The sequence below is a fragment of the Mixophyes fleayi genome, chromosome 3, assembly GCF_038048845.1.
Source record: "Mixophyes fleayi isolate aMixFle1 chromosome 3, aMixFle1.hap1, whole genome shotgun sequence".
NCBI classification, from domain to species: domain Eukaryota; kingdom Metazoa; phylum Chordata; class Amphibia; order Anura; family Limnodynastidae; genus Mixophyes; species Mixophyes fleayi.
Window position 1 is genome coordinate 22,186,320 of NC_134404.1, and position 26,709 is coordinate 22,213,028.

At 43.3% G+C, this 26,709-nt stretch overlaps 1 protein-coding gene across 1 annotated transcript in view; it reads right to left on the reverse strand.

The window, feature by feature from the left end:
• XKR6 (XK related 6) overlaps window positions 1–25,932 on the reverse strand; it is a 176,034-nt gene extending 150,102 nt beyond the window's left edge. The window contains exon 1 of the mRNA XM_075201208.1: window positions 25,178–25,932. Coding sequence (XP_075057309.1) covers window positions 25,178–25,830 — 653 coding nt within the window. The 5' untranslated portion in view covers window positions 25,831–25,932. The remainder of the gene's footprint in view (window positions 1–25,177) is intronic.
• Window positions 25,933–26,709: the final 777 nt, after the last annotated feature.

Consider the following 26,709-nt stretch of genomic DNA (forward strand, 5'->3'; position numbering starts at 1 on the left):
GATTCCGGGTGAATCGCGGCGTTTAACCCGAATTCTGCCCACTTCACTTGGAAGTGGGCAGATCAGGGAGATTGCCACACTCTCCCGGGAGTCCGGGAGACTCTCGCGAAATGCGGGAGTCTCCCGGACGTTCCGGGAGAGTTGGCAAGTATGGGTAAACGTGCTGTAAAACAATAATGTAAGTGACTTTTACACAAACACAGCCCAACAAGCTTTGCCTCAATTGCGATGTTGCTTGTAACGTACAGAAACATTAACATTTAAGGCTCTGTTAAAAGCGACAAATTTTTATCCATGTTACCAACAGACGTTTTTTCTCAACAGCCATGAATAGGTGTCTTATACAAGGGGTAGATTTAACAAACCTTTCAAAAAGGAAAAATGGGGATGTTGCCCATAGCAACCAATCAGATTCTAGTTGTCATTTATCTAGTGCATTCCAGAACACGATAGCTTGAATCTGATTGGTTGCTATGGGCAACACATCCACTTTTCCTTTTTAGAATGTTTGATAAATCTACCTCCTCAAGGAAAGCAAATGTCTGGTTACTACAGCTTACACGTCATTAGCCCTGTGTTATTAAACACGCTTCGTCATCTGAAAAGCTCATTACATCTCCGTTCTGAAACATAGACCCTGCAATGCAAACACCAGTGTCTTTGTTATTAACCATTTAGTAAATCCTACATTTCCCTTCAGCTCTTCGCTAATTTCAGAACTTTATTGTACAAATACATCCTTTTAAATGGTAATCCCAATGTCAAGTCATAGCTAGGCGATATTGAAGCACTACAAACAGACCCTGTGTTCATACATGGTGTAATGTGGGTAAAAGAAATTAAATTTTCTGCACAAATTGCTGCTGACACGATTCCCCTCCCCCCCCCCTCCCTCCACATATACACGCTGTCAAGTGCATCATTTACATATAAATTACAAAGCACCGATGCATTGGTGTCAGGCTGCCACGTATGTTACTCTCATTCTCCTGAGAGGACTGTACTGAGCCCCAGTAACATGTAACAGAATCTAGAGGTTTTCTGGTAAAAATAGTCATAACCGGAAGATGGATCATTCAATGGGGTAGATGCATCATCTAATAATGAAAAGTGGAGATGTTGCCCATAGCAACCAATCAGATTACAGCTGTCATTTAGCTACTACATTCTAGAACGTGAGAGCTAGGATCTGATTGGTTGCTATGGACAACACCTCTAAGTCTCTTTTTTTTTTTAATAGGTTTGATGAATCTACCCCAATGTCTCGAATGTGATTGTTAATAATGAAAGCTGATTGTAATTGTATATTCTGTCATGGGATACAGTAAATGATTTTGAGCATCTTTATAAAGAAAGGAACTTTTGTAATAAAATGTTAATCCCTACTGCAAAGCTACAGTAGAAGAAGCCATCTTTGTTTTTACCCTTTGAGAATAGAGCAGATGACACAGCAGCTGCACAGTGGTTAGTAGTGCAGTCTGTAGCACTATGTCCTTGGGTTCAAATCCAAACCAGGGAGTTCGTATGTTCCTCCCATTATCATGTGATTTTCCTGCAGGTTCTGTGGTTTCCTCCCACGGTCCACGGACATAGTTGCATACGCTGGGAGACCCGGGGGGACGTCGTTTGGCTTTGTCCCCTACACTGACATAACAATTTCTAGTCTATTACAGCAGGGGGCGGAGGCACAATGACGCCTGCATTGCGTCCCTTCCACTTAACTAATAACGTGGCCAGGAACCGGGAGGTTGCCCAGAAATTTGGGGGTCTCCCGGATATTCCTGGAGAGTAAGCAACTATGCATAGTGCTAATTTAACTGGCTCATGACTAAATTAGTCCTGGTGTGCCAGCGGGTGTGCCTCGTGTGCAGATATTAGATTGCAAGCTCCACTGCACCAGAGTCTTACATAAAGGATATTAAAGGATAATTCCACCTGAAAGAAGTGGAAGGTCCGTGTAGGAAGTTGGAGGACCCGCTGAGCCACGTAAAATCCTAATTTCAATTAGGATATTCCACCCAAAACTGGATGTTTAGAGATAAAACTCCATCACCTTCCCCTGCTTTACTCACAATGTAATTGGCATTAGTGAGTGGCTGGAGAGTATGAGAGAGATAGGAAGACAAATGACTAATTATACGTCAATCAGCTTGATATAAAAATACATGGTGTCAGGTCTGCTTTAAAGCTGCCAATACCTACAGAGTTGGCCACATTTTAAAATAATAAAATCTTTTCCAGGGAGACTTTGCTGATGAACCGACGCCTCCGCGCAGGTTACACCGGTCATTTCTCGGTGGTCCTTGTAGAACAACAACTCCCATCATGTCATGTTTACTGAACGTGCATTTGTGGAACTACAAGAATAGCAATGACGTAACATGCAGAAAAAGAGGGATTTTACCGTGCAGTTGGTCAATACTGAAAAAATAGGGACAGCTGGCAACAATGGGATACTATATACCCTTATTAATTCTGAGACTGGTGAAATTGTTGTCGTGTGTACTTCAAAGAGAATAATGGGAGATATTGTGATAAAAAGAAGGAATTGAGATTTAGGGGCATAGTTACTAAACTGCAGTTTGAAAAAGTGGAGATGTTGCCTATAGCAACCAATCAGATTCTAGCTGTCATTTATTTAGTACATTCTACAAAATGACAGCTAGAATCTGATTGGTTGCTACTGGCAACATCTCCACTTTTTCAAACCCGCAGCTTGATAAATTTACCCCCCTACCAGTCAATATCAGCACGGAGCAGAATATATCTTGTTGTCCTAGCGACATTTTATTGATAAATGGCAGTGGCACTAGATTTTCTATCTTAGCTAACGCCGCTTTATAGTAAATAGGGGCCTTAGTATAAAAATATCCATGTGCCTCTCTGCAGCCATTTTTATATTTGCAAAGGTTACTTTCTAGGATGTTGTGCCCTCAGCATAAGCCTGACATTTCAAGACCCCCTTCCTGTGACTTTCACTTGGATTAAGGAAGTAATTGCTCGCTGAATGCAGTGAAAGTTGTGCCATAATTAATGTGCCTTTGGATAGATCGTGCAATTATGCCTGGATGTTTTCTCTGCCGCTCTTAGCCGAGGAATTTCATCCTTAACCCCTGCGGGCGATGGTCACGATTTCTTTCCATTATGAAAGGGCGCTTAAGTGTTTAAGGTTTAAAGGCGACACGAGCCTAAGTGGAGATTTCTATAGACAATTTCATTCAAGATCAAAAATAAAAAGTCTTAAAGGGTAAATGTACCTAATTTAATGGATAGGGTTTCATTTCACTTTATTTTTCATAAATGTTCGACAAAATTTATGTCCATAAGCAGAGGTGGACCAGAAAATTATGATAGAACAATGTGGCTTTAGCCTTTGGGGCCCCGCTCTGCTCTGGGGCCCGGGAGGCTGTGGGGAGGAACCGACCTCATCTTTGGGTCCAGTAGCGGCTGTTATGCGCAGGTAATATTATAAGGGGGTCTACATATACCTGGTGTAAAACCCCTTTCATGACAGTAGTCACAGGAGAAATAAAAGTTGGAGAAAGGATGTCTTTGGGAAAGGTGACAATTAAGAGCACCTCAGGATGAACCTTGTCAAACATCCTTCAATTCTCAATCCATTTAAAATTTAATTTTGACAATGGAATTGCGCCCCAGCTGAGAAAGATAAAACGTGCTTGGATTTACAAAGTAATCTGCATGTCCCTCCAATAAACTTGCAGACTGGATAATCTATATATTGAATATCTTCAGTTCTACGCATTCTGTAACTTTTATGTATATATTTGTATAAGCGACTACCATCCCCTTATAAAACTGACCACTGGAGTGGCATTTGTGTTGCAAAAAAATGCAACTACAAACAGCGCATACATTTGATATGCGGTTCACATCTGCTTGTTTGTTTAGCGACTGCATCCAGCATGCAAGAACTATGGAGCTTTTCCCATTCATCTTAATGGTCCATTCATCCCTATGGCTCATTCATCCCAATGGCTCATTCATCCTAATGGCTCATTCATTTTAATTGGGGTTTCCAGCATGTGTCCTACATGTAGAAACCCAATTAAAATGAATAGGAATGCTCAGTTAATAAACAAATGAATAAAAACAGGAAGTGTAGCGCCCACTCCCAAATTCCTCAATCAGCACAAGTGTTAGGCAGCCTGGGGTGGTCCGTACTAAAACAGGGGGGCAAAGGGGCTTGGGGTCCTCCTGCATCATCATTTATTTATATAGCACCACTAATTCCGCAGCGCTGCACAGAGAACTCACTCACATCAGTCCCTGCCCCATTGGAGCTTACAGTCTATGTTCCCTAACATACACACACACACACACACACACAGACTAGGGTCAATTTGATAGCAGCCAATTAACCTACCAGTATGTTTTTGGAGTGTGGGAGGAAACCGGAGCACCCGGGGGAAACCCACGCAAACACGGGGAGAACATACACACTCCACACAGATAAGGCCATGGTTGGGAATTGAACTCATGACCCCAGTGCTGTGAGGCAGAAGTGCTAACCACTAAGCCACTGTGCTTAGTGGTTAGCCCCAGGCTAGATAGGAAAACTCAGTGTGGGGTTCCCTCGTCTTAGGTGAAACTAGTCCCAGACTGGTCAGCTGTAACCTCTATGGAGGGCAGGGTCAGCAAAAATCAACCGGGTACCCACCCAAGAAACTACAAGACACTGAAATTACCTGAATAGGAAAAATACAGCACAACGTTGTTGTAACTGCATCGTGGGTATGTACATAATACACTCCCATAGAGATGACTGGAGAGCGCTCCAATGCACAAAGACGCAGAAATAGATGGGTACATGCACATACATTACAGTGGGCTTTGCCCTTATATTAAAAATGGAAGTCAAGTTTAGTGTTTTAATGCCAGTGTGTAACGGCCCTAAATTTTAGGTTTAGCGACTCTGTATGTTTCTATCCGTTTGGAATTTTTTTATGAGAATAAATACATAATATATTGTATGCTCTCTCCCTACCGGCAAGAAACTAATCTGCTGCACTAAGGGCCCGGTTCAAATCAGAAAGTCGCACGCAAGGTGTTGTTTGGAAAACGAGCGCGGAACTTGAGCGTAGGTCTGACCGTATTATAATCCAGTTCAAGCCACACACGATACGGCACACAAATGGACTTATGAACATGAAGCAGACTGTAAGTGTGTAATCAGACTGGATCTACTCTGCAGAATGTTTAAATCATTTCATTGGTCTTGTTTTCGGCACCACAAATATCTGTGTTTTGTGAGCACTAATAAGTGGCAGATTTTTCACATTTATTTTTTAAAGGCGAGAAATATCCAGTAAGTAAACTGGAGCAGCGACCTTTCAGAGACGTCTTCCCACGTTAATGACTGGAGGTCTGAGGAGTCTCTACGTTCACACAGAAATGGTAATGAGATTCCGTGACTTTATCACGGAAGCCTGTGATTAGGATAGATGTCTGGGATATTTCCACATAACACACAGTGTGAGGCATTTATAAGAGGATTTAGCAAATGTTTTCTTACACAATAGCATGTTATTCACTCTAGGTCTCTGGTAACTATAAAACAGGAGCAGATATGGCACTCGCCCAACGCCAAGTCGGACGTCGTGCAGGACTAAGCGCTGATCATAGGAACTGTACATGAAGCATTTATGAACTGCTAGACTTGTATATAAAACGTGTGGCTTACAGTGACAGACTGGATTAGAAAACTTGGACATGTATCACGTCTGTAGTGCTGCGAGGGATTCTAGCTAATGTTTGTGCTTCTATATTTAGATCATACTTGCCAACACTAGAGATTCATTAGCTGCTTTTCTTTAACGCATACTTGCCAACTCTCCCTGAATGTCAGGGAGACTCCCTGAACTAGGGGTGATCTCCCTCACTCCCTGAAGAGTCTGGCATTCTCCCTGATGCTGAACCAGTACAAGACGTGGTTGGCTTCGCCATCTGTGGCATGATGACACAGTTCAGAAATTGGGTCCTATGTCCATGTATTGATGCCTATGGAGGTGGCCATTTTCATGGAGTCCAAGATTTAATCAAAGACTGACAGGTAAGACAACGCAACTTCAGTAATGGAGACAGAAATGTAAAAGACACTTCAGTCTCTAGAGATTCATTAGCTGCTTTTCTTTAACGCATAGGTGCCTACTCTCCCGGAATGTCCGGGAGACTCCCGCATTTCTGGGAGACCTCCCGGGAGAGCAGGGTTCTCGCCCCCACAATAGTTAAGTGGTGGGAAAGGGGCTTAATGATGCAAATATTGTGTCATCTTAGCCAAAATGATGCAATTCGTCAAGCCCCGCCCCCGCACACCCACCTCCCCCGGGATCTCCCTGAAGCCAACGAGGAAAAGTTACATACAGCACAGCTGTTAATTGTTTTTTAGGAAAAGGACCACATTGGAAAACTGCAGATGGAGCTAGTCAACAAAAATGAGTTCAGGCAATGAGGGTGGCACAGTGGTTAGGATTGCTGTCTCACCAGGGAACTATCTGTGTTTGAGTGGGTTTCCTCTGGGTGCTCCAGAACCCTCCCAAACTCCAAATACATACCAGGGGATTAATTGGCTGCTGACAAAAAATGGGCATGTATATTATTATTAATAACTTTCAGGGGAAGTTATCTGAGAAGTAGCTATTTTTGAGGGGGAAGATATTTTTCCTATGCTCGGCAGACTTTATGTCAGTAAGCAGATTTGAAAAAAATATATATAAAAAAAAAATATATAAACTGAATGTCAAACACATCTGGTTCTGTCAGTGTATGTAAACATTTACATTTATATCTGTGGATGTCATTAGTCGCTCCTTAATATAATATAACTTATTTTAAATTTAGTTCTTTAAGGAGCTCCTTGTGACATTAAAAACATGTAATATTTAATAATGATCATTCTAATAATGAAATATTCTCTGTAAAGAGCTTCTTATTACGAAGGTGCTATATAAATGACTGTTAATAAAACTCTGTCCTAGGAGTTTCCAATGTCTAATAAAATGAGGATGAAGAGACGAGAGGGATTAGCCGACACGTCACGTGTGAGGTCAGTACTTTAACATTCATGTCCCGATCAATCCTTCTATCACTAGTGTGAGGAAGCTGGAGGCCTTACAGCTGCTCTGATGTGTGTCACTACTGGTTAATCAGAGATACAATGTAACACTTCTTAGTGTCACTATCAAGCCAGAATTTCATTTTAATGTCACTTTTAAGGGCTGTAACTAGTTAAGACTCTTCAGCTGTTGCAGATCTACAAGTCTGAGTGACGTAAGCTGGGGATCCGCAGTTTGTCTAAGCGATACGTTTTGTATCCATCAGCACTGAGGGTTAGCGGCTGTGAGAGCTACCACATTGTTGCAACAATGTAACAATCTAACACTAGTGTTGTCTGCCCGTCAAGTTATACTGTAGTCAGTAGAGGTAACAGCTCAAATTACTATCAGAGAGCCCAGAGATATCTCTCTGGAAGACGATGAAATATTAATCAGGTTATCGGGTCATTTTTCAAAGATAAACGTATTATAGATATATTTTTCTTTGGTTCAATCAACCTTTCCTACATGTACATAAATCATTATAAAGATCAAAAAAACCTCCCCCTATTATATCTATATATAAAATGTATTATTATACTATATGCTATTGTGTAAACCACTTACACCACACATCATGCATTTTTTCCATTCCTCCTATTTCTCCGACATGCCGATTGCAAGCTCTTTGGGGTAGGGAACTACGCGGTCAGGCTCGGATGTGTGTAAAGTATACACAATCATGCATTCTGAGGATAACCCACGTTCAGTATTTTACGCATGTATTTAGGCTTTGCGTACTCCCGAATTCATCAAGGTACGGATCACAAGATACGTGCGCTGTTGAAATCAGGGACAGGTCTGCTGTGCTCTACTACATCATACACTGCAGGAAGCATCCAATACCTATGTGGATTATAAATTTGCAAAAGAGCGCAGGTGAAAAGAAAAACTATTTATTTACTGTCTCCTGTTAATAATAAAAGGCATTAATGATACAACATACATATTTTTTTTTTAAAGTGTTTTTTTTTTGTAACATTTTCCCCTCTATGAAATACATTTATCAGATTGTCTACGGAGCATAAAATACATTTTTACAGTTGCTCCTGATTGCAAACACATGTTATAGCATACATACGAGACTTATCACTAGTGATCAGGACTTAGACTAGACCTGTAGCTGGAGCAAGAGATACGGCAGAAAAACAAGTAACTTCGAAATGGCCAGCGCTGGATTCTGACGAGGCTGCGAGTGTTCGTGATTGGCACGCCCCTACTGTACATTAACTACGACAAAACACCCCTTCCCACCCCGTTCACTCCCCAGAATTGTCGGCTTTAGTAAGTGTCCTTTACGTACGAAGACGCAGCGGGCGGGGCTGAGTTGACAGACCTATCTCCGGCTTCTGATTTTATATATAAGACGCTCAAAATCGGCAGATACGTGTCTTGATAGACAGGAATGTATGGGGACGGCACTCTGCTCATCTTGTGCTTCCCTTTCTAAAGGTACGTTCTAGAGTCCAATCACTTTATTGCATCAGTCCGCATCTCCCCAGGACAGATGAATATCTAGCCAATCAGATCATGGGAATACTTCCCGCAGAAAATTGGGTGAATAAAAGCAGTTTTCAGTTTGCACAGTGAGATTATTGAAATGAGATAAATGAGTGAAGACTGGATTTTTTGGGGGCAAAAGCACAAACGCATTTCCAGTATTGTTTCGATCAGCGGAAAACGAATCTATAATTGCACAAAAATGGCACATGTAATAAACAGTCCTGGCGTTCCTCCCTTATGATTAATGTAAGAAGTAAATGAAGCTATATTGCGAAGTATGTTAGGGGAGAATACTGAAGACTTGAACTTAGTGAGGTGGATGTTAGTAAAGTGGTTGATCTCAGACGTGACAAATTTTTCGTTTTGAACAGTGGGATTTGCTCCCATCAATCCGCAAACCTGGGTGAGCTACTCACGTGCAGAGGCGTAGAGAGCGGAGAGGAGGTGTGTATATTAATGTGCGCCCAACAGACCATCCGGTGCGGTGATGGTCAACAGGCTAGGGCCAGATGTGGCCCCGGGTCCTTCCTGTATTATTGTCAGATGTGTTACTTGTTATAACAAACACATGTATAAAATGCCTGTTGATGGGTCTCTCTTTCATTAAATGTATTGTTTTAACTTATTAGTGAGTGGGGCCCTTTTGAAGATTAAAGGGCCGCCCATGTGGCCCACAAAGTGTATTAGGTTGCCTATCACCAACTAGTTGCAGAGCTGTACATCCAGTGCCTACTATAAATGACATTTACTATGTACAATTCACCAGCGTCTCTTCTAAAGAAGTTCAAATTCTTGTTGAACTCTACTTATTAATGTGATTTCCATTCCATCAATTAAACTATTCTGCAAATTATTTTTATGACTGAAATGCAAAAAGTAGAGTAAAGCATAAAAAAAGGAGTAACTTTGGCCCTGGGCTAAACCATGTTGCATGGGAGGGGGAGGTAAATTTAAAATGTGGGGACAGATTTATAGTTGGGGTAGGGCATGTCCTAGATCAACTTTAAATTTTAGTGTAAAAATAAAGCTATCAAGTATTTGTGTGCTAGATAAAAAAACAGCCAGTATTTATCTTATGTGCAAAATAATAAACTAATTTGCACCCCTTGCATTGAAACATGGTTTTGTCCAGGAGCAAACTACTTGTAAACTGCAATTAAATACCCCTGTGTTTGGTTGTGGTTCTACAAACTTATATATATATATATATATCTGTAAAATACACAAATGTGACTAAAGGCTTGAAGTACATATCAACTGACAGACAGGCAGCAGAACAGGCATTTATTCCCTTTGACGGGGGAGGGGGGGGGGGGGCTCATAATAAACACCTTAGTGTCAATTAAAACATGCAACATAAACTGCAAATACTGTCTACAGTGCAATATTTCCTACCACGCTGGTATTATTCCCTGAAGAACCCCGATCAGTAAAGTTATTAATATCTCCCCTATTACCTAACGACGGCGAGTGAAGAATAAGTCTGAACATTGCAAGAGGCCAACGATAACATGTATGTAAGTGGAGGAAACCCACAGGGAGTTCTCCACACTGATGCATGTTCTGGAAACCGGAGGGGCAGGAAGAAGCCATATTGTTTTCTATGTGATATCAACCACTGACAATTATCTGCAGGTCTCTGTGTATTGTAAATCAATCTATAGGCACTGCATTCAAACAAATGTCCCTGAGAAAGGACAGCCAGGGGCAAACTACTATAAATATGTGTATAATTATATATATATATATATATATATATAATTTTTTGTTTAAAATTTATTTATAACACACATTACATATATTTGTTCGTATACTTGTATACATTACTCTACATATATTTGTTTGAGTGTATATGTTCTCCCCGTCTCTGCCTGGGTTCCCTCCCGGAGCTCCGGTTCCCTCCCACACCGCCAAACACATACTGGTAGGTTAATTGGCTGCTGTCTAAATGGAATCTGGTGGGTTTGTATGGTAGATAACTTAGACTGTAAACTCCAGTGGGGCAGGGACCGGTATATGGTGCCGATCATATTACAGTAAATAATATAAGAGACAAACACACATACGCAGCCCACAGGTCTAAAAATAAAAGAACCTATAAACAGATCCAGCCATCTGTACGCAGTTCCACAGCACCGTCCCAGCATGAGCATTTCATATAGGGCAACACCTCTACGCTGCTAACAGAATCAATATTCAGCTACAATAAGACAGAGGAAGCAACGTATAATAAAAGATTTATAGGATTCTAAGGGGATTACTCCGTGCGAGAAGAAGAAACTTAGACTACAACAGAAAACGTAATAATTGCAGTGAAAACACATCTACCAAGTGTATAGTAACATTCCGGATTGATATTATCAGCAAAGAAGAAAGTCTAGACTAAGTTTGCACCTTGGCAAAACCATGTCATGTTGCACTGCGAGGGGGGTCTAAAAATGTGCAGACAGATTTAGAGTTGGTAGGGGGCGTGTCCTAGCTCAACTCTAATTGCAATTGAAAAAATAAAGATGTCCAGTATTTATGTACTACATGCAAAAGCAGCCGGTATGTTCCCCCCTGCATGCAAGAAATAAAGATACATTTGCACTCCTTGAATTGCAAATTTGGAAGCAAATTTGCACCAATTTTTTTTTTGGGCTTTGCTCCTGACCCTTAGGGGCAGATTCAATTCATAAAATATCCGAACGAGGTGCCTCCGATACGGCCGCCAGATACCTCGCACGGATATTTTCTGTCGCTGATTTCTGCTCGTGCCCCATAGCGCTGCGAGCAAAAATCTGCGTTACTTTTTACCGTGATAACGGTAATAAAGCCCAGATCAGAACATCGCGGTCAATTCAATCTGCGGCCTTTGTATTTAACGGCAGTTTGTGTTTTCTATAGAGGCGTCCTAGAACTAATAGAAACAAAACGTTTAGGGCATGCAGCGATAAGCTTCCATTTGCCCTTTGAAAGCACGTTTGCCGGGAACCAACAGCTCCCAGCCCCTAAAATAATAAATTGGGATAAACACACACAAATGTCCCTGTATCACATCTATATGGGACGCGAGGGAAAATGAGGAGATTGTAGTAAAGACTCCGCTGCAACGTGCTGACTGAATGCCCCCCGTAAGGTGTGTAAAAATTGTGTATAATTTATTTTAACGTTCAAACAAATGGAACAAATTTAGGTCTTTCAGATTTGAAGTCGTCTACGCACAGCGGAGGGAGCCATTTTGTGAGCGGAATACATACACACGAGAGTGCGGCCTATCACTTTAACAGGAACCAAGGACGCCCTTGTGATGTCAATAGTCCCTTAATCAGTTTAATATTGACTGCCTACGCTCTGTATGGTCACTTTTACAATCAGAACTAGAATATATTTTCTGTCTGGTAATAAAATAGCCCCGAGTGAGGGTATGTTGTTACTGGGCAAAGGCTCGACTTAAGGAGCGATCAAACGCGTCATATGCATCTGGCTGACTTGAAAATAAGAATTAGGCTATAAATAACAGCGTAGAGACAGGACATCGGGGATACGGAATCTAAACCCAACACAAGGAGTCACATTCATCACTCGTCTCACAGGAAGACAGCCTTTCAATTACTTAACTTCCATGTCCGAGATTGGGAATGTGAAAGCAAACTTATCCCACAGAGACCGGAACTTTGATGGAAGACTTGTGTTTTCTTTCGTGATGTAGAAGACCTAAATATACAGAACATTAATATGGAGTAACTTCAACCAATCATCAGTGGCTATAATCCCACGGGCTTATTTGCATCCTCTGGGGCACAGCAACTTTGTGAAAGGATCCATGTCTTACCTAACTCGCTATAACCTGGTCACAGAGGATTGGACAGGTTGTGAGGGAGGGGTCTCATTGGTGCCACGTTGTCCAATCAGCTTTGATACAGTTGTACTCCATTCAGGATAAATCCAAAGTTCTCACCATGTCCAGGATGTGAGAAGTGACTTCTGCCAGTGTGCGTTTCTCATTACTAAAAGTGAACAGGGACATAGGAACCTTTTTCTCCAGGACAGGCCAGACTTTCCTTTTGCATAATATTGTAATAAACTATTTATTTTATGGACGGGCCTCATAAAAGGAAATAGTCAAATACTATAAGAAAATACAGCTGCTGGGATTCTTACAGGGGAACAAAATATATGCACTTTATCATTAACTGGGTTTTATAAAACTAACCCCCCTGATGACATCACTGAAATCCATTGCCCATCACTAACCTGGGGCCCTTGCACAGGGCCCGTAGTGGCGGCAGTGAGTGTTTGATTGCCAGTATAAATTTAAACGTCTAATATTGATATAAAATTACTCTAAAAGGGGCCATTGGATAGCGAACATCATTTTTGGCAGAGAATCCCTTTAATTCAATAATCTATCCAGAGTAAGCCTTCTTTTTTATCTCTTCACACTTTTGTAGGCAATATAAGAACCTTTGTCTGTAGTTAATATATGCTCATGGTGTATCTCAGAAGTTATTTTCAGGAGTGATAGAACAGACCGTATAAATATATTGCAGGATATAGAGTGCTTCCTCTTCATACCCCCTCCCTCATTATAACACCCCCCAGGTTACAACAATTAAAATTATCACATGACCCTGTAGCAAAACTGCATCACTTTGAATTCTAAAAACACCAAAAATTGTCTTTTATTCACATAACGAAAGCAAAATTCTATTTCCAATATTGCTTCGGATTCCTTCCATTGACGTCTCAGATATTGGATCATTAGCGGGAAATCTCAAACAATTGTTCCATATAGTATATATCACTACTGTCACCTTGAATAACTTTATACAGTGCACATTATTTACAACACAGACTCGATGTTTAGAGCACAACTGAATAGCACATTTAATGTCTAATCTCCTACCACCGTAATACCACCTCTTTCATTAACTTAAACTTTTTTCGTATTTTCTTCTAAACTTCTGATGAAATACAAAAATTTAGTGAGCACAGAAAAGCTATGTGGTGTGTAAAAAGATTTAGAGAGCCGAATCCATTATTTACTGCCACTTGTGCACAGTGGAGGTGTCAATATTTAGGGCTGGACCAATATGTGCGAGAAGGCAGCCAATCAATTCTCTCAGAAACGGTGACATCACCCGCAAACTGTAGCTATGGAACAAACTGCGTTCGTTGGGGCCAGTATCCAAGCAAGATCGCTGCAGGCTTATTTTAGAAAATTTGTTGCTTTGCCATGATTATAATTTTGGTAAATGAGCTTCGAATCATTATTAAAAACGATAATTATTGTTTTTATTTGTGTAGCCCTGTTAATAAATGACACTTGTTTTTTTCTGCATGCTGAGAAGAATTAACTATTTTTTAGAGTATACATTAATAAATGAAAACTTAAGACTTAAGATATTTTGGTGCATTTGATTGATTTGAGTTTTTTGTTTTTTTTATACTTTATGACCCAACCCGGTGATGACCGTTGGCTGCTGCTTAAAACTTTATTTCTATATTTGTGATATTCTCAGTACATCATCCTGATACAATTTCATGACAAAAAGACGACAATATGATCATCCCTAATGTGTGATAGCGGACACTGAGGAAGTGGGGGCGAAACCGCCCCTGGAAATTCCAAGCAGCTGCAAACAGGAAAATTCTATAGTTCCTCTACAGCTAGACCAAAACAAACCAACGTCAGCTGATTGGAACCACCAAATGTCAACAGCTGCTCCGACATAAATACCACTTTCTAACTTCACCACAAACAACCATTTGCGTTTCAATTGTGTCTGAAGAGAAAGAAAAATTACTTAGCTTAATAGTATAAATGGCTTTAGTAATTACTATTTTCATTCTTAACCTTCCCCCAATCACTTGCGTAGGGTGAATTATCAGTTGCCGACGCACAGACTGGGACAAGCGCCCAATTTGCTTTAAATATCGTTAATTCTACAGCAACTATAATTTCATGTTAATTGGCACAAGGTGCCGACGCCAAGCGACACTTCCTTCAGAAAGACACTACTGCGAGGGCGTACGGCGCTTGTAGGCGTAAAAGTACTCGCGCCCTTCCTTGAGCAGGCCAATGTGGCAACTTTGTTAACCAATTCGGCTACTTTAGACCCAATAGATCAGCCAGCTAAGGACCAATGCAGTCACTGGTTGGTTGAACTGATCAACTCCCGCGCACCCTGGTCAACAGGCCCACCAAGCGTATCCAATGTGTCCATACATTTGTGTAGCCAAATTGGAGAAAGTCGCACCATTCGGCAATCATGGTAAAATGGTTAGTGACTTATAATAACCGCCTTGATTGATATGGGGCTGTTCTAGCGTTCTCTAAGTGAACTTGTGCTTCGTGTAAGAGAGAAAACATTTGATACTCAAGTGTTTAACGGACACGAAATAAAAACGGAGGACCAAGATTAGAGTAAAAAAAAACAAAAACTAACATATATGGCTGCAGTTTAATTATCATCGTACGGTCTTTTGTAGAAATACGATACCACAGGGTAAGCAACTTATAAACTTTATCTTTACATTGTGCGTTATTGCCCAAATATGTACTACGAAACAACATCTGCACCAGTGACAGGCAACCGAATACACGTCAGTGGCCTCATGGGCTCTTTAACATTCAAAAGGGCCGCAAGGTAAAACAATACATTTATTCAAAGAAAGAGCCGCCTATCTCTACTCACATATCAACGGACACTTTAAGCAAGTGTTACAATTGATAACAAACAAATCTGACAATAGCGCAGAAAAGATTTGGGAGCTGCGGGCGAAGGCTTGGAGGGCCACAGTTTCCGCGAGGGCTCCCTGTTACCCATCAGAATACATTTTCAAGAGGACCTGCTGTCATCCTGTTGGGACAGCAATGCACGGCCGCGCTGGGGTACAAAATTTCCACCGACAATATTTGATTTAAATGTTATTTTTTGGTTATAGATCTCCAGGCTTCTTAAAGTGCCCCATCCTGTATTCTAATGGACCAGGAGAGATGTTTGAGCGTAATTTCCTACTCTGCTCCGAGATCTAGCATGTCTCAGGCCAGAAGGTGACTTACTGTGAACATGCATGAGATTGTAAGGACACAAGCAGTGTAATATATCTCTGGCCATCGCAGGTGATCTGCAAAGCTCTGGACCCAGCTAGGCCAATCGAGACATTTGTACAACACAACAGGCAATTTGGCTAAGTTTAGTCATGGGCTTGGCCTGTTTATTAAATGTATGGACCCGACAAATACTTCATATCAGGGCTTGAGCATGAGATTGTACATAAGATTCATATACACCATATATAGACTTACTGGGAAGATGGCCACATGGGAGATGTTGTTGATAAGTGGTAGTGAACTTCTATCTACAGATTAAGGTTTAACCAAGATTCAGGGAGCCTAGAGGAAGGCCACCCCATACTGAATTGTACCCATGTGCCATGCATGTATAATGCAGACTTTTTTCTACGTTTAGCATTATAATTGCCCCCTGCCTCAAACATAAAATATTCTCACACGATTCCAGCAGGTTATGAAATATTAAGGAGTATAACTTGTCGGAGGGAAAGCACATAAAGGGATATGTCTGATCTAGTGAGTATTACACACATCTTATTTAAGTTAAATAACCCGGGGCATTTTTGTTTTAAATCAATGCACGTTCAAAAGACATACAGCAATCGCTTTCAGGACACGTCTCTGATCCGCCGCTAAGAATTACTTTCTGCCAAATGTGGGCGGTGTTTTTGGGAAATAAAATTCTAACCGTCACCAATTAAGGAGCAGGGGGTGAAGATTCCAAAGCATCCATCAAAAATGCTAAATATGCTAAAACAGGCATTAATACCACCTTCAAATAATTGTCAATGTGTTCAATACATAGAGCTCCGCAGAGCTCTTTGTCAGACGGAAGGGCAACTCTGCCCGATGGTATAATACAAGGATGAAAAGCACAGAAGCTGGCGGAAAAACACGCACAAGCCAATCCATTATAGTCATCTAAAATGGGATCTCCCTTTAAAGGGATTTTGCACCTGCAGATAACTTTGTACCCAGAGCGAAGCTCTTACCATATCCGAGGCCATCAAAATTATGCCGTTGGTGATAAAAGCACAGGGCTAAAAGTACATTGTCAGATTTCTTGTTGTAGCACTTGTTTAAAAACCTGCTGATACGTTCTTGCAGATAGGTGTCTCTTTCTTGGATTAAATGTTATTGTTTTACCTTATTAGTGAGATTAAGGGTGACATGTGGCCCTTTTGAAGGTTACAGGGCCTCACCATGTGGCCCCTGGGATATATCACACTGACTATCGCTGCTTTACAGGGAAGTCTGTACTGCTCTCAGGAAGCAAAATCCGCTAACCTGTAATCTCCTACTTGGTGACAACAAGGCTTTCATAATTCTGCACAAACGAGCCAGCGACTGAGAGGTCAACACACTGCATCTCCACTGAAGGGATTAAACAACACATGTACTGTATTCATTTTTAATGACTAGGGAAATGAGAGACAGAGATATTCTTACAGACTGAAAACAAACCTCACAGCAGCTATTTAGAGGATCTAAAGCGAACATGGGGAGGGAATCCTGGGCCTTTCTCTAACCCCGGCCGGTTCTACAAGCAACAGCCAACAAGAGTTTGATGAAAGCTGTGTTAATTAATATAAAGCCACATACCTATCACCTACCCTTGAGCGAATCCTGATTGTCAGAGCCTAACACGGCAGTCAGTGATCCCCAAATAATGTAAAGTTATTCACTGCTGGTTACCCACATTCCCATCGCCAATAGAGAAGCTATAATGATACGTCCTGTAAGGTTTATCAATATGCGGCTACAATTTGTGTACATACGTTGGGCCTGATTCATTAAGGAACTTAAATTAAGAAGTTTCTTATTTCAGTCTCCTGGACAAAACCATGTTACAATGCAAGGGGTGCAAATTAGTTTTTTGTTTTGCACATAAGTTAAATACTGTGAGTTTTTTCATGTAACACAAATACTTGATAGCTTATTTGTACACTGAAATTTAAAGTTGATATTTGTGTGCTACATGAAAAAACAGTCAGTATTTAACTTATGTGCAAAACAAAAAACTAGTTTTCACCCCTTGCATTGTAACTTCTTAATTTAAGTTCCTTAATGAATCAGGCCCTTAATGTTTATTTAACCTTATTGTTTGCTGTCTACAATACAAGTTGTCTTGGTATAATAAAGTTTTATCGAAATAAAAAAAATACACTCTACATATAAGGTGAAACAATAGTACAGCTCTAAAGGAAGCATAAATAAACTAGAAAGAGTTAACAACTAGTAGTGCAATGTACACTGCTCCGACCCCATCAGCTAATCAACACATTGTGGCTGCCCGCAATATTATATAACATCAAATATTCACACAATGGAAGAAGTGAAGAATCCGGGTTCTACTCAGAGATCTAATGAATAGTTTTAGAGTCCATTTTAGTACATTTTACAGCGGTGCACACATCAGTGAACTCGTAACAAGTTACTGCCTACAGATATGACTACGGATCCCTACCATGTGCTGCCCCTGAGACACAAAACAGAATGAAGTGACCAGGGTCAACATTGAAACAGCTGTCGAGCATTCACTCGATCAAAGATGCCAAACAAATCTCCTCTGCGTTACATTGTTCAACATTGCACGAAAGGATATGAAATAACATAATAAATAAATAAAAATCACGTGATAAACTTCATTTTATTTGTTTAATGTAAACTTCACTTTAATCAACATACTTCAACAAAAAGATCAAATTATACAAGGCGAACAAATAATGAAACTTACGAATGAAAATAAAAAAAACAAAAAAAAATATTTCGACTTGATGTGGAAAACATTGTGTTATAAATAAATAAATGGTTTTTTTAGAAACTAATTGTGAGTATATTGGGTCAGTAATATTATCAATGTTATGCATGCAGTGACTGCCATCCATCCCTTTTACTAATAAGGTGAAATGTGCTGAATTATACAGAAAAATAAAAAAAATAGTGTACACACTTACAGAGGTAGGAGAAGCAGTGCTGTATAAATATTATCAGGTCTGCATTCATAACTCCAATATGGAAATCTTACAAGGAAATGGAAAATAAAACGACACTTAAGGCATCTTCTAATTAACTTACGCTATATCTTGCAAAGCTAATTTAGGGTTAGTTACTATGGGTTAGTACACATTTACCATTTGCTGGCAAATATTCTCAGTGTTGTTAGGTAAATTACTGAGATACATGAATCTTATCCAAAACAATTCACCCTTAATTGTTATTGCAGGGTGCAAACCAGACATTTGAGAAGATGCTTGTGTACTTATGTTCTGTCATCGGATTCCAGGATGAAATAGTATTGGTCCATGATTAAACTTACTACAAACTTTGGCCAGATGCACGATATCCTCTAAGCAGAGTGATCTGGAATTAGAAGAGTCAGAAAGCGGACTTATCGCTAGCGGTCATTGAAAGCTTACAATCACTCTACAATTATGCAAGACCCCACTCACTTTTAAAGAAACAGTCCAAATTGGGATATCCTTGCACATTTAATTAACATTTGCAGTTGCATTCGGAAAGATGTTAAAGAATAGCTGTCAGCGATGTTGCTACTAATGGGATCAATCCATAAAGGAAAATGTTAAAATGACAATCTAATGAGGACCTGACAATCTAGAGGATTGTTCCTAGTAAATGACTGTGGCCGTGGGCTTCTGACACAAGCTGCGGGGAATGTTTTGCAGGATGTCCGCTGTATGACAGACGCAGTGCTCTCTGTGTGTTATCATGTAGGATCATGTAAAAATGTGCAAATAATTTTGTGCAAATGTAAAAAAAAAATAAAAAATATTAGGCACCTACCCTGGAGGCCTAGTGAGAATTGCGTTAAATCCAGGAACCAGAGCTCTGTTGTGCCGGGAACTCCCCCTCCGTCCCTGCTGACCCAGTGGAAGGGTCGCGCCAGCTAGCCGCCATAATTAAGAATCAGCCGGCAGCGATCCGAGAGGGGCATCTAATAGCACCCAGGGCTTCAGAAGCAACAGCAGGGAGAGTTGGTAGTTTGGGTGGGAGGCAAAGATAAATCTCCCAGCTCAGACTCAGTGGAGCTAGGGTGGAGAGGGGCTTAAGATCCCATTCACCCTGGCAGTGCATAGATGGCTGGAGTATTAAGCCAGTGGTCAGTAATGGCAAGTTACTGGCAGTCAGTAAAAGCCCAAAAGAAATCTGTAAAACATGGTGGCAAAGTAACAGTTACATTTTTTTTTTTTTTAAATTTAAGTTTTATTGAGTTTTAAACATATATACAGGTTATACATGTACAACCAACAAAATGGTGCGGTACGTTATTGACACTGAAAAAATGACATCCTGGCACCAGTCCAAAATGCCCTCAGAGAACAGTAGAGGAGATATGTCAACCCTTACACATACCTGCTAAATAACCATATAGACACTAACATATAGACAAAGACAAAGGAAAAGTCGGGAAGGGAAGGGAGGATCACATTAGAGAGGGGGGTATGGTAAAATTCCTCATTTAAGCTTCAGTTTAGTTTAACGCTCTGTCAACCTAGTAGGTTATGTATCTGCCGGGTACCCGACGTTCCCGAATGGCCCATATAGCCAAGACAGCCCTCGGGTGCAAAAATGGAGAGGAACAAAACCACTCAAACAGTCAAATTTGAAATCGGGGACTCTGGAGAGAACAGTTACATTTTTAATGCTCAGCTTAGAGCAGTGTTGGCTAACCTGTGACACCCCAGGTGTTGTTAAACTACAAGTCCCAGCATACCCTTCCAGCAATAAGCTGCTATATATTGGCAAAGCATGCTGGGACTTGTAGTTTCACAACACCTGGAGTGTCACAGGTTAGCCAACACTGGCTTAGAGAGACCTATCTCCCACTCCTATACTTGCTTCATACTTTCTTATTAGATAATTACTTATGTCTTGTCTAAGCCCCTTATAATATTTCACACGGAAAAAAAAAAAGTATCTCCACGGAAAAACCTTACAGTGCAATGATTCTCTGAATAATTATGCAATATATGTAAATCATGCTTTTTTTTCTGGGTGAAGCTCTTCAGGCTGAAATGACATTCACCAGTATCCCTGTGTAAGATTCAGATGTTACTCCGCTAAACGAAACACAGAATCCATAATGAAATTCACTAACCAGAGCTCAGGTCAGCCAACCATGACAAAAATATTCACTACGAAACTGCTGTGCTCCATCGAGGTACAGGACGGAGCAACTACACAGGCCGGAGTATCTTGACTAGGACAACAAAACACCGTTTAACACTTTAACACATTATCGTCAACCCTATTCCCCACGGCAGAAAATAAAAACACGCAAGAAGAGTGAAGGTATTTGTCAGATACAGGACGAGAGCTCAACGTGTGTTGTAGAACTAAAAGTCTAAGCATGCCCTACCAGCTAGTGGCTTGCTGCAACTTCTAGTTCCACAACAGATAGAGATTTGCAGATTTCCGAGCCCAGAAAACAGAAATAACAGCATCTCTTATGCAATTATGATATCAGTTAATAAAACAGAGGTAGGCAGCTCCACAATACCTAGAGAGCCACAGGCAAGCCCAGAATACAGCATATTTTACACCATTATAATACTGGGATGTCTTCTGAAAGCAGCAAATTAAAAACAGAACCAAATCCACAGTGTAATAACATTTGACAACACCAGTCATTGCTGCAGAGAAGATATCTGTACATGTAGTATGTAGGAGGAGGGGGGCTTGGGCTGTCATGAGCTCCAATCGCCTCCCACCTTCACAGTTCTTAACCCCCCACACATAAACTCCTCATCAGAATACAGCAGCCAGCTGCAAGCATGGAGAGCCAGTAATATATCACAGAGATGCAACCATGTCACTGCTTAAAAGAAAGGAGATCTTACACAGCGGCGTCTGCAAGCTCAGGACCCAGGGTGGCAGCGGAATACTGTGAACCATTACCAGAACAAATCTGGAATCTCATAATAGCAGTGACTGGCTGGCCTGGGATAAACCACAGAGCAGCCTAGCGTTTCTTTCACTTAGGATAGCTGGCTGGCACAGACGATCTGCAGTCTGTGCAAGGTGCCTTATATAACAGGCTGATCTCTTTGCAAAGGAAAAGGATTTCTGGGAGTCAGGGGGGGGGATATAAAGGCTTCCTTAGGTTGCAGACAGCAGATAATCCATCTCTTCACAGGGAGAAGAAGTGTAATTCATAAAAGAAAAGGATAATTCTTTATATATATTAAGCACTTTGAGGAAGAGGAGCAGATTTAATGCAATGTTATATGCTGCAGAGGCCTAGCCTGTTCCCTCCTATTAGCTTAGACAAGGTAAATAATGTTCAGTAGTATGACCATAATATGAAAGTCAAGCATCTAAAATACAGAGTAATATGTCAGCCAAGCAAACATGGGACCAATGGACATTATGATCCACTAGCATTAGGGATAGTCAATATCACACTTAATCAGTAATTGGATGCAAGACATGTTAGCACCAAATTCACTCAACCTTTTTCTATTTATAACCAGGAATAAGATGGGGAACAAGAGATATTTCACACATAAACATACAGCATAGGAAGAGTAAGTTACAGATATTATTCATGGATAATAGAATAATCCGTTGCACTCCCTTTCAAGAGAATGCAGTGAGAAGTCAGTATTACTGCACATCAAGAGGAGATCAGACAGTTAGATAGTAGAGAGTTAGAAAACCGCCAGTAAACGCGCTAGAAGAGAGGGGAGCAGTGAGTAGGGTAGTGAGTGTACTCAGAGGTATGCTGGATAACAAGGGGTGCAGCAGCGAGACCGCTAGGGAGGTGGGGGCGCAACAACGATTCCGCTATCAAACAGAGGGCAGAACAGCGGGTCCGCTAGGAAACTGAGGGTAGAGAAGCGAGAGGGCTGGGGAGCTGGGGGGTAGAGAAGCGAGAGGGCTAGGGAGCTGGGGGGGTAGAGAAGCGAGAGGGCTAGGGAGCTGGGGGGGTAGAGAAGCGAGAGGGCTGGGGAGCTGGGGGGGTAGAGAAGCGAGAGGGCTGGGGAGCTGGGGGGGTAGAGAAGCGAGAGGGCTGGGGAGCTGGGGGGTAGAGAAGCGAGAGGGCTGGGGAGCTGGGGGGGTAGAGAAGCGAGAGGGCTGGGGAGCTGGGGGGGGTAGAGAAGCGACAGGGCTAGGGAGCTGGGGGGGTAGAGAAGCGAGAGGGCTGGGGAGCTGGGGGGGTAGAGAAGCGAGAGGGCTAGGGAGCTGGGGGGGTAGAGAAGCAAGAGGGCTAGGGAGCTGGGGGGTAGAGAAGCGAGAGAGCTGGGGAGGTAGAGAAGCGAGAGGGCTAGGGAGCTGGGGGGGTAGAGAAGCGAGAGGGCTAGGGAGCTGGGGGGGTAGAGAAGCGAGACGGCTAGGGAGCTGGGGGAGTAGAGAAGCGAGAGGGCTAGGGAGTTGGGGGGGTAGAGAAGCGAGAGGGCTAGGGAGCTGGGGGGGTAGAGAAGCGAGAGGGCTAGGGAGCTGGGGGGGGGTAGAGAAGCGAGAGGGCTAGGGAGCTGGGGGGGGGTAGAGAAGCGAGAGGGCTAGGGAGCGGGGGGGGGGTAGAGAAGCGAGAGGGCTAGGGAGCTGGGGGGGTAGAGAAGCGAGAGGGCTAGGGAGCTGGGGGGGTAGAAAAGCGAGAGGGCTAGGGAGCTGGGGGGTAGAAAAGCGAGAGGGCTAGGGAGCTGGGGGGTAGAAAAGCGAGAGGGCTAGGGAGCTGGGGGGGTAGAGAAGCGAGAGGGCTAGGGAGCTGGGGGCAGAGCAGCGAGAGGGCTAGGGAGCTGGGGGCAGGATAGAAACTGCTAGGGAGCTGGGGGGGTAGAGAAGCGAGAGGGCTAGGGAGCTGGGGGGTAGAAAAGCGAGAGTGCTAGGGAGCTGGGGGCAGAGCAGCGAGAGGGCTAGGGAGCTGGGGGCAGAGCAGCGAGAGGGCTAGGGAGCTGGGGGCAGGATAGAGACTGCTGGGTGAGACTGCTAGGGAGCTGGGGGCAGGATAGAGACTGCTAGGGAGCTGGGGGCAGGATAGAGACTGCTAGGGAGCTGGGGGCAGGATAGAGACTGCTAGGGAGCTGGGGGCAGGATAGAGACTGCTAGGGAGCTGGGGGCAGGATAGAGACTGCTAGGGAGCTGGGGGCAGGATAGAGACTGCTAGGGAGCTGGGGGCAGGATAGAAACTGCTAGGGAGCTGGGGGCAGGATAGAAACTGCTAGGGAGCTGGGGGCAGGATAGAAACTGCTAGGGAGCTGGGGGCAGGATAGAGACTGCTAGGGAGCTGGGGGCAGGATAGAGACTGCTAGGGAGCTGGGGGCAGGATAGAGACTGCTAGGGAGCTGGGGGCAGACCAGACTGTTTTGAACCAAAACAACAAGACTACTATAAACAGAAAAGTAAGACTACTAGAAAGAAGAGGACAGTCCAGGGAGACTGTTAGACAGCAGGAGGCAGAGCTGTGAGACTGCTAGAGCTGGGCACAGAACAGCGCTAGTACCAAGGAGCAGACAGCAGCACCGTGAGGATAGACTGTCCTGTACAGTAGCTGACTGCAGAGACTGCTTTCAGATCCAGTCACTGCAGTTCAGCGCCACGGGTTGGGGACAGCTCCCAGCGCTCAGACAATACCTGACCTGGCTGCCAAACACTCCGAGCTCTGCTCCTGACATTGCACCAAATGCATCCAGCGACTCCCCACCTCCCGCCTGCCATCCCCCGTGTACTGAGCAGGGCTTCGCCCCTGTGTCTGGGATTATCACACATTGTAGGAACATTTGGGTGTGTAACAGACCAGACTGAAAGCTGCAGCGTCTCCTGTTTCCTAATCCCTCCTCTAAGAATGGCAAGGGAAGGTTATTCTCTGTGGCCCAGCCAGTACACCCTGGTAGGGCCACATTGCTCACGGATGAAGGTTACTGAAACGTTATCCAAACACTGAACACTCCCAAGTGCTCATCCAATATCAAGCGCTATAATCTACTACAAATCAGCATCCCATGAACAGTGCATCCTCCCCTGCACCCCCACATGAACAGTGCATCCTCCCCTGCACCCCCACATGAACAGTGCATCCTCCCCTGCACCCCCACATGAACAGTGCATCCTCCCCTGCACCCCGACATGTACAGTATATTATTTACCCCCAAGATGAACAGTGCATCCTCCCCTGCACCCCCAAGATGAACAGTGCATCCCACCCTGCACCTCCACATGAACAGTGCATCCTGCTTTGCACCCCCACATGAACAGTGCATCCTGCTTTGCACCCCCACATGAACAGAATATCATTATTTATCCCCCAGTTGAACTGTGCATGAAGCCTTGCAAACCAACCTTACATCACGTCCCTGTACACCCCTATTATAAGAGCCCCCCAAGTGCTCTACACAACCAGAGTATAATCCTATGCACCGTACATTAATTACAAGCACCTCACATTGCCAGGGCATCCTCTCCTGACATTATACCCTTCCACAGCTTCCATCTGCCCCTGTACCCCCACAGACAAGCCATGATCTCCATATCCCCCTCTTACCTCCAGACTTGCCCCATCTGCAGGACATGGATGACAGTCTGCCAGACCCAGACAGACAGCCGGCAGAGCCTCTCCGCCCCGTGGCTGCTGGTCGTGGTGTAGTGATGGCGGTGGTAGTAGTGGTGGTGAGTGTTCCCCATCATGGGGGGTCCCCTGCTGCTCAGCCCCTCCACCGCCCCCAGCCCCCCGGCAGAGTAATCCTGGGCGAACCACCTGAAGCTGAGGATCTGCACCAGCACGGAGGGCACCAGCACGAAGAACAGGGTGAGGGAGAAGCACAGGTAGTCCCGCTGGGAGTAGTAGTCCGCCGCCAGCCACAGGTCGGTGCCCACGTCCCAGAAGAAGACCAGCAGGGCCAGCACGATCCACAGGCAGTCCAGCCAGGCCCTCTCCCCCTTGGCCGGCTTAGGGGCCCCGCCGTGGGCCCCCGGGGGCCCCTTGCCTCTCCTCAGCAGGGCCCGCAGACAGGCCGAGCGGCAGCCCCAGTAACAGGAGGACGTGTTACAGCAGTGACAGATGTGGATGGAGCTGCTCTCCCCGGGATCTCCGTCCCCTCCGCCCTCTCCCACCGCCGCCGCCGCCGCCTCGTCCAGGTTGTGCAGCTGGGCGAACCCGGATCCGACCCCCAACACGCCGTCCGACTTCGCCGCCATCTTCCTTCCTTCCTCCCTCTCCCTCTCCTGGACGCTACAAAACGGGGTGGTGGGGAGAGGAGGGCAGGGAGGGGGGGAATCCCTCCGCTTCCGCCCGGCCGACGTCACTTCCGCCCCCTCCCCTGACGCCTGTACACCCTGTTACCCACTGGAGGGTTCAAAATGGCCGCCCTCCCAGCCTGGGACCCTGCTGTACTGGGGGGGAGCTCAGGTTCCCATGGTGTTCCTGGATCATTGTAAGTGGAGGGAAGAGTGTTAGTGGTTACATGGAAGATTTAACCCAATGGGTACCTCAGACCCTCCAAAATAAATACATTGAATTATACCCTCCAACATAACTTAAATTGTATCAGACCCTCTAAAATAAATTGAAGATTGGGTATTTCAAACCCACTAAAATAATCAAAATGAAGATTGGGTACATCAGACCCCCTAACATAATTAATTTGAAGATTGGGTACATCAGACCCTCTAACATAATTAAATTGTATCAGACCCTCTAAAATAAATTGAAGATTGGGTACATCAGACCCTCTAAAATAATTAATTTGAAAATTGGGTACATCAGACCCTCTAAAATAATTAATTTGAAGATTGGGTACCTCAGACCCTCTAAAATAATTAAATTGTATCAGACCCTCTAAAATAAATTGAGGATTGGGTACAGCAGACCCTCTAACATTAATTAAAATGAAGATTGGGTACCTCAGACCCTCTAACATAATTAATTTGATAATTGGGTACATCCGACCCTCTAACATAATTAATTTGAAGATTGTGTACATCAGACCCTCTAACATAATTAAATTGTATCAGACCCTCTAAAATAAATTGAAGATTGGGTACATCAGACCCTCTAACATAATTAAATTGTATCAA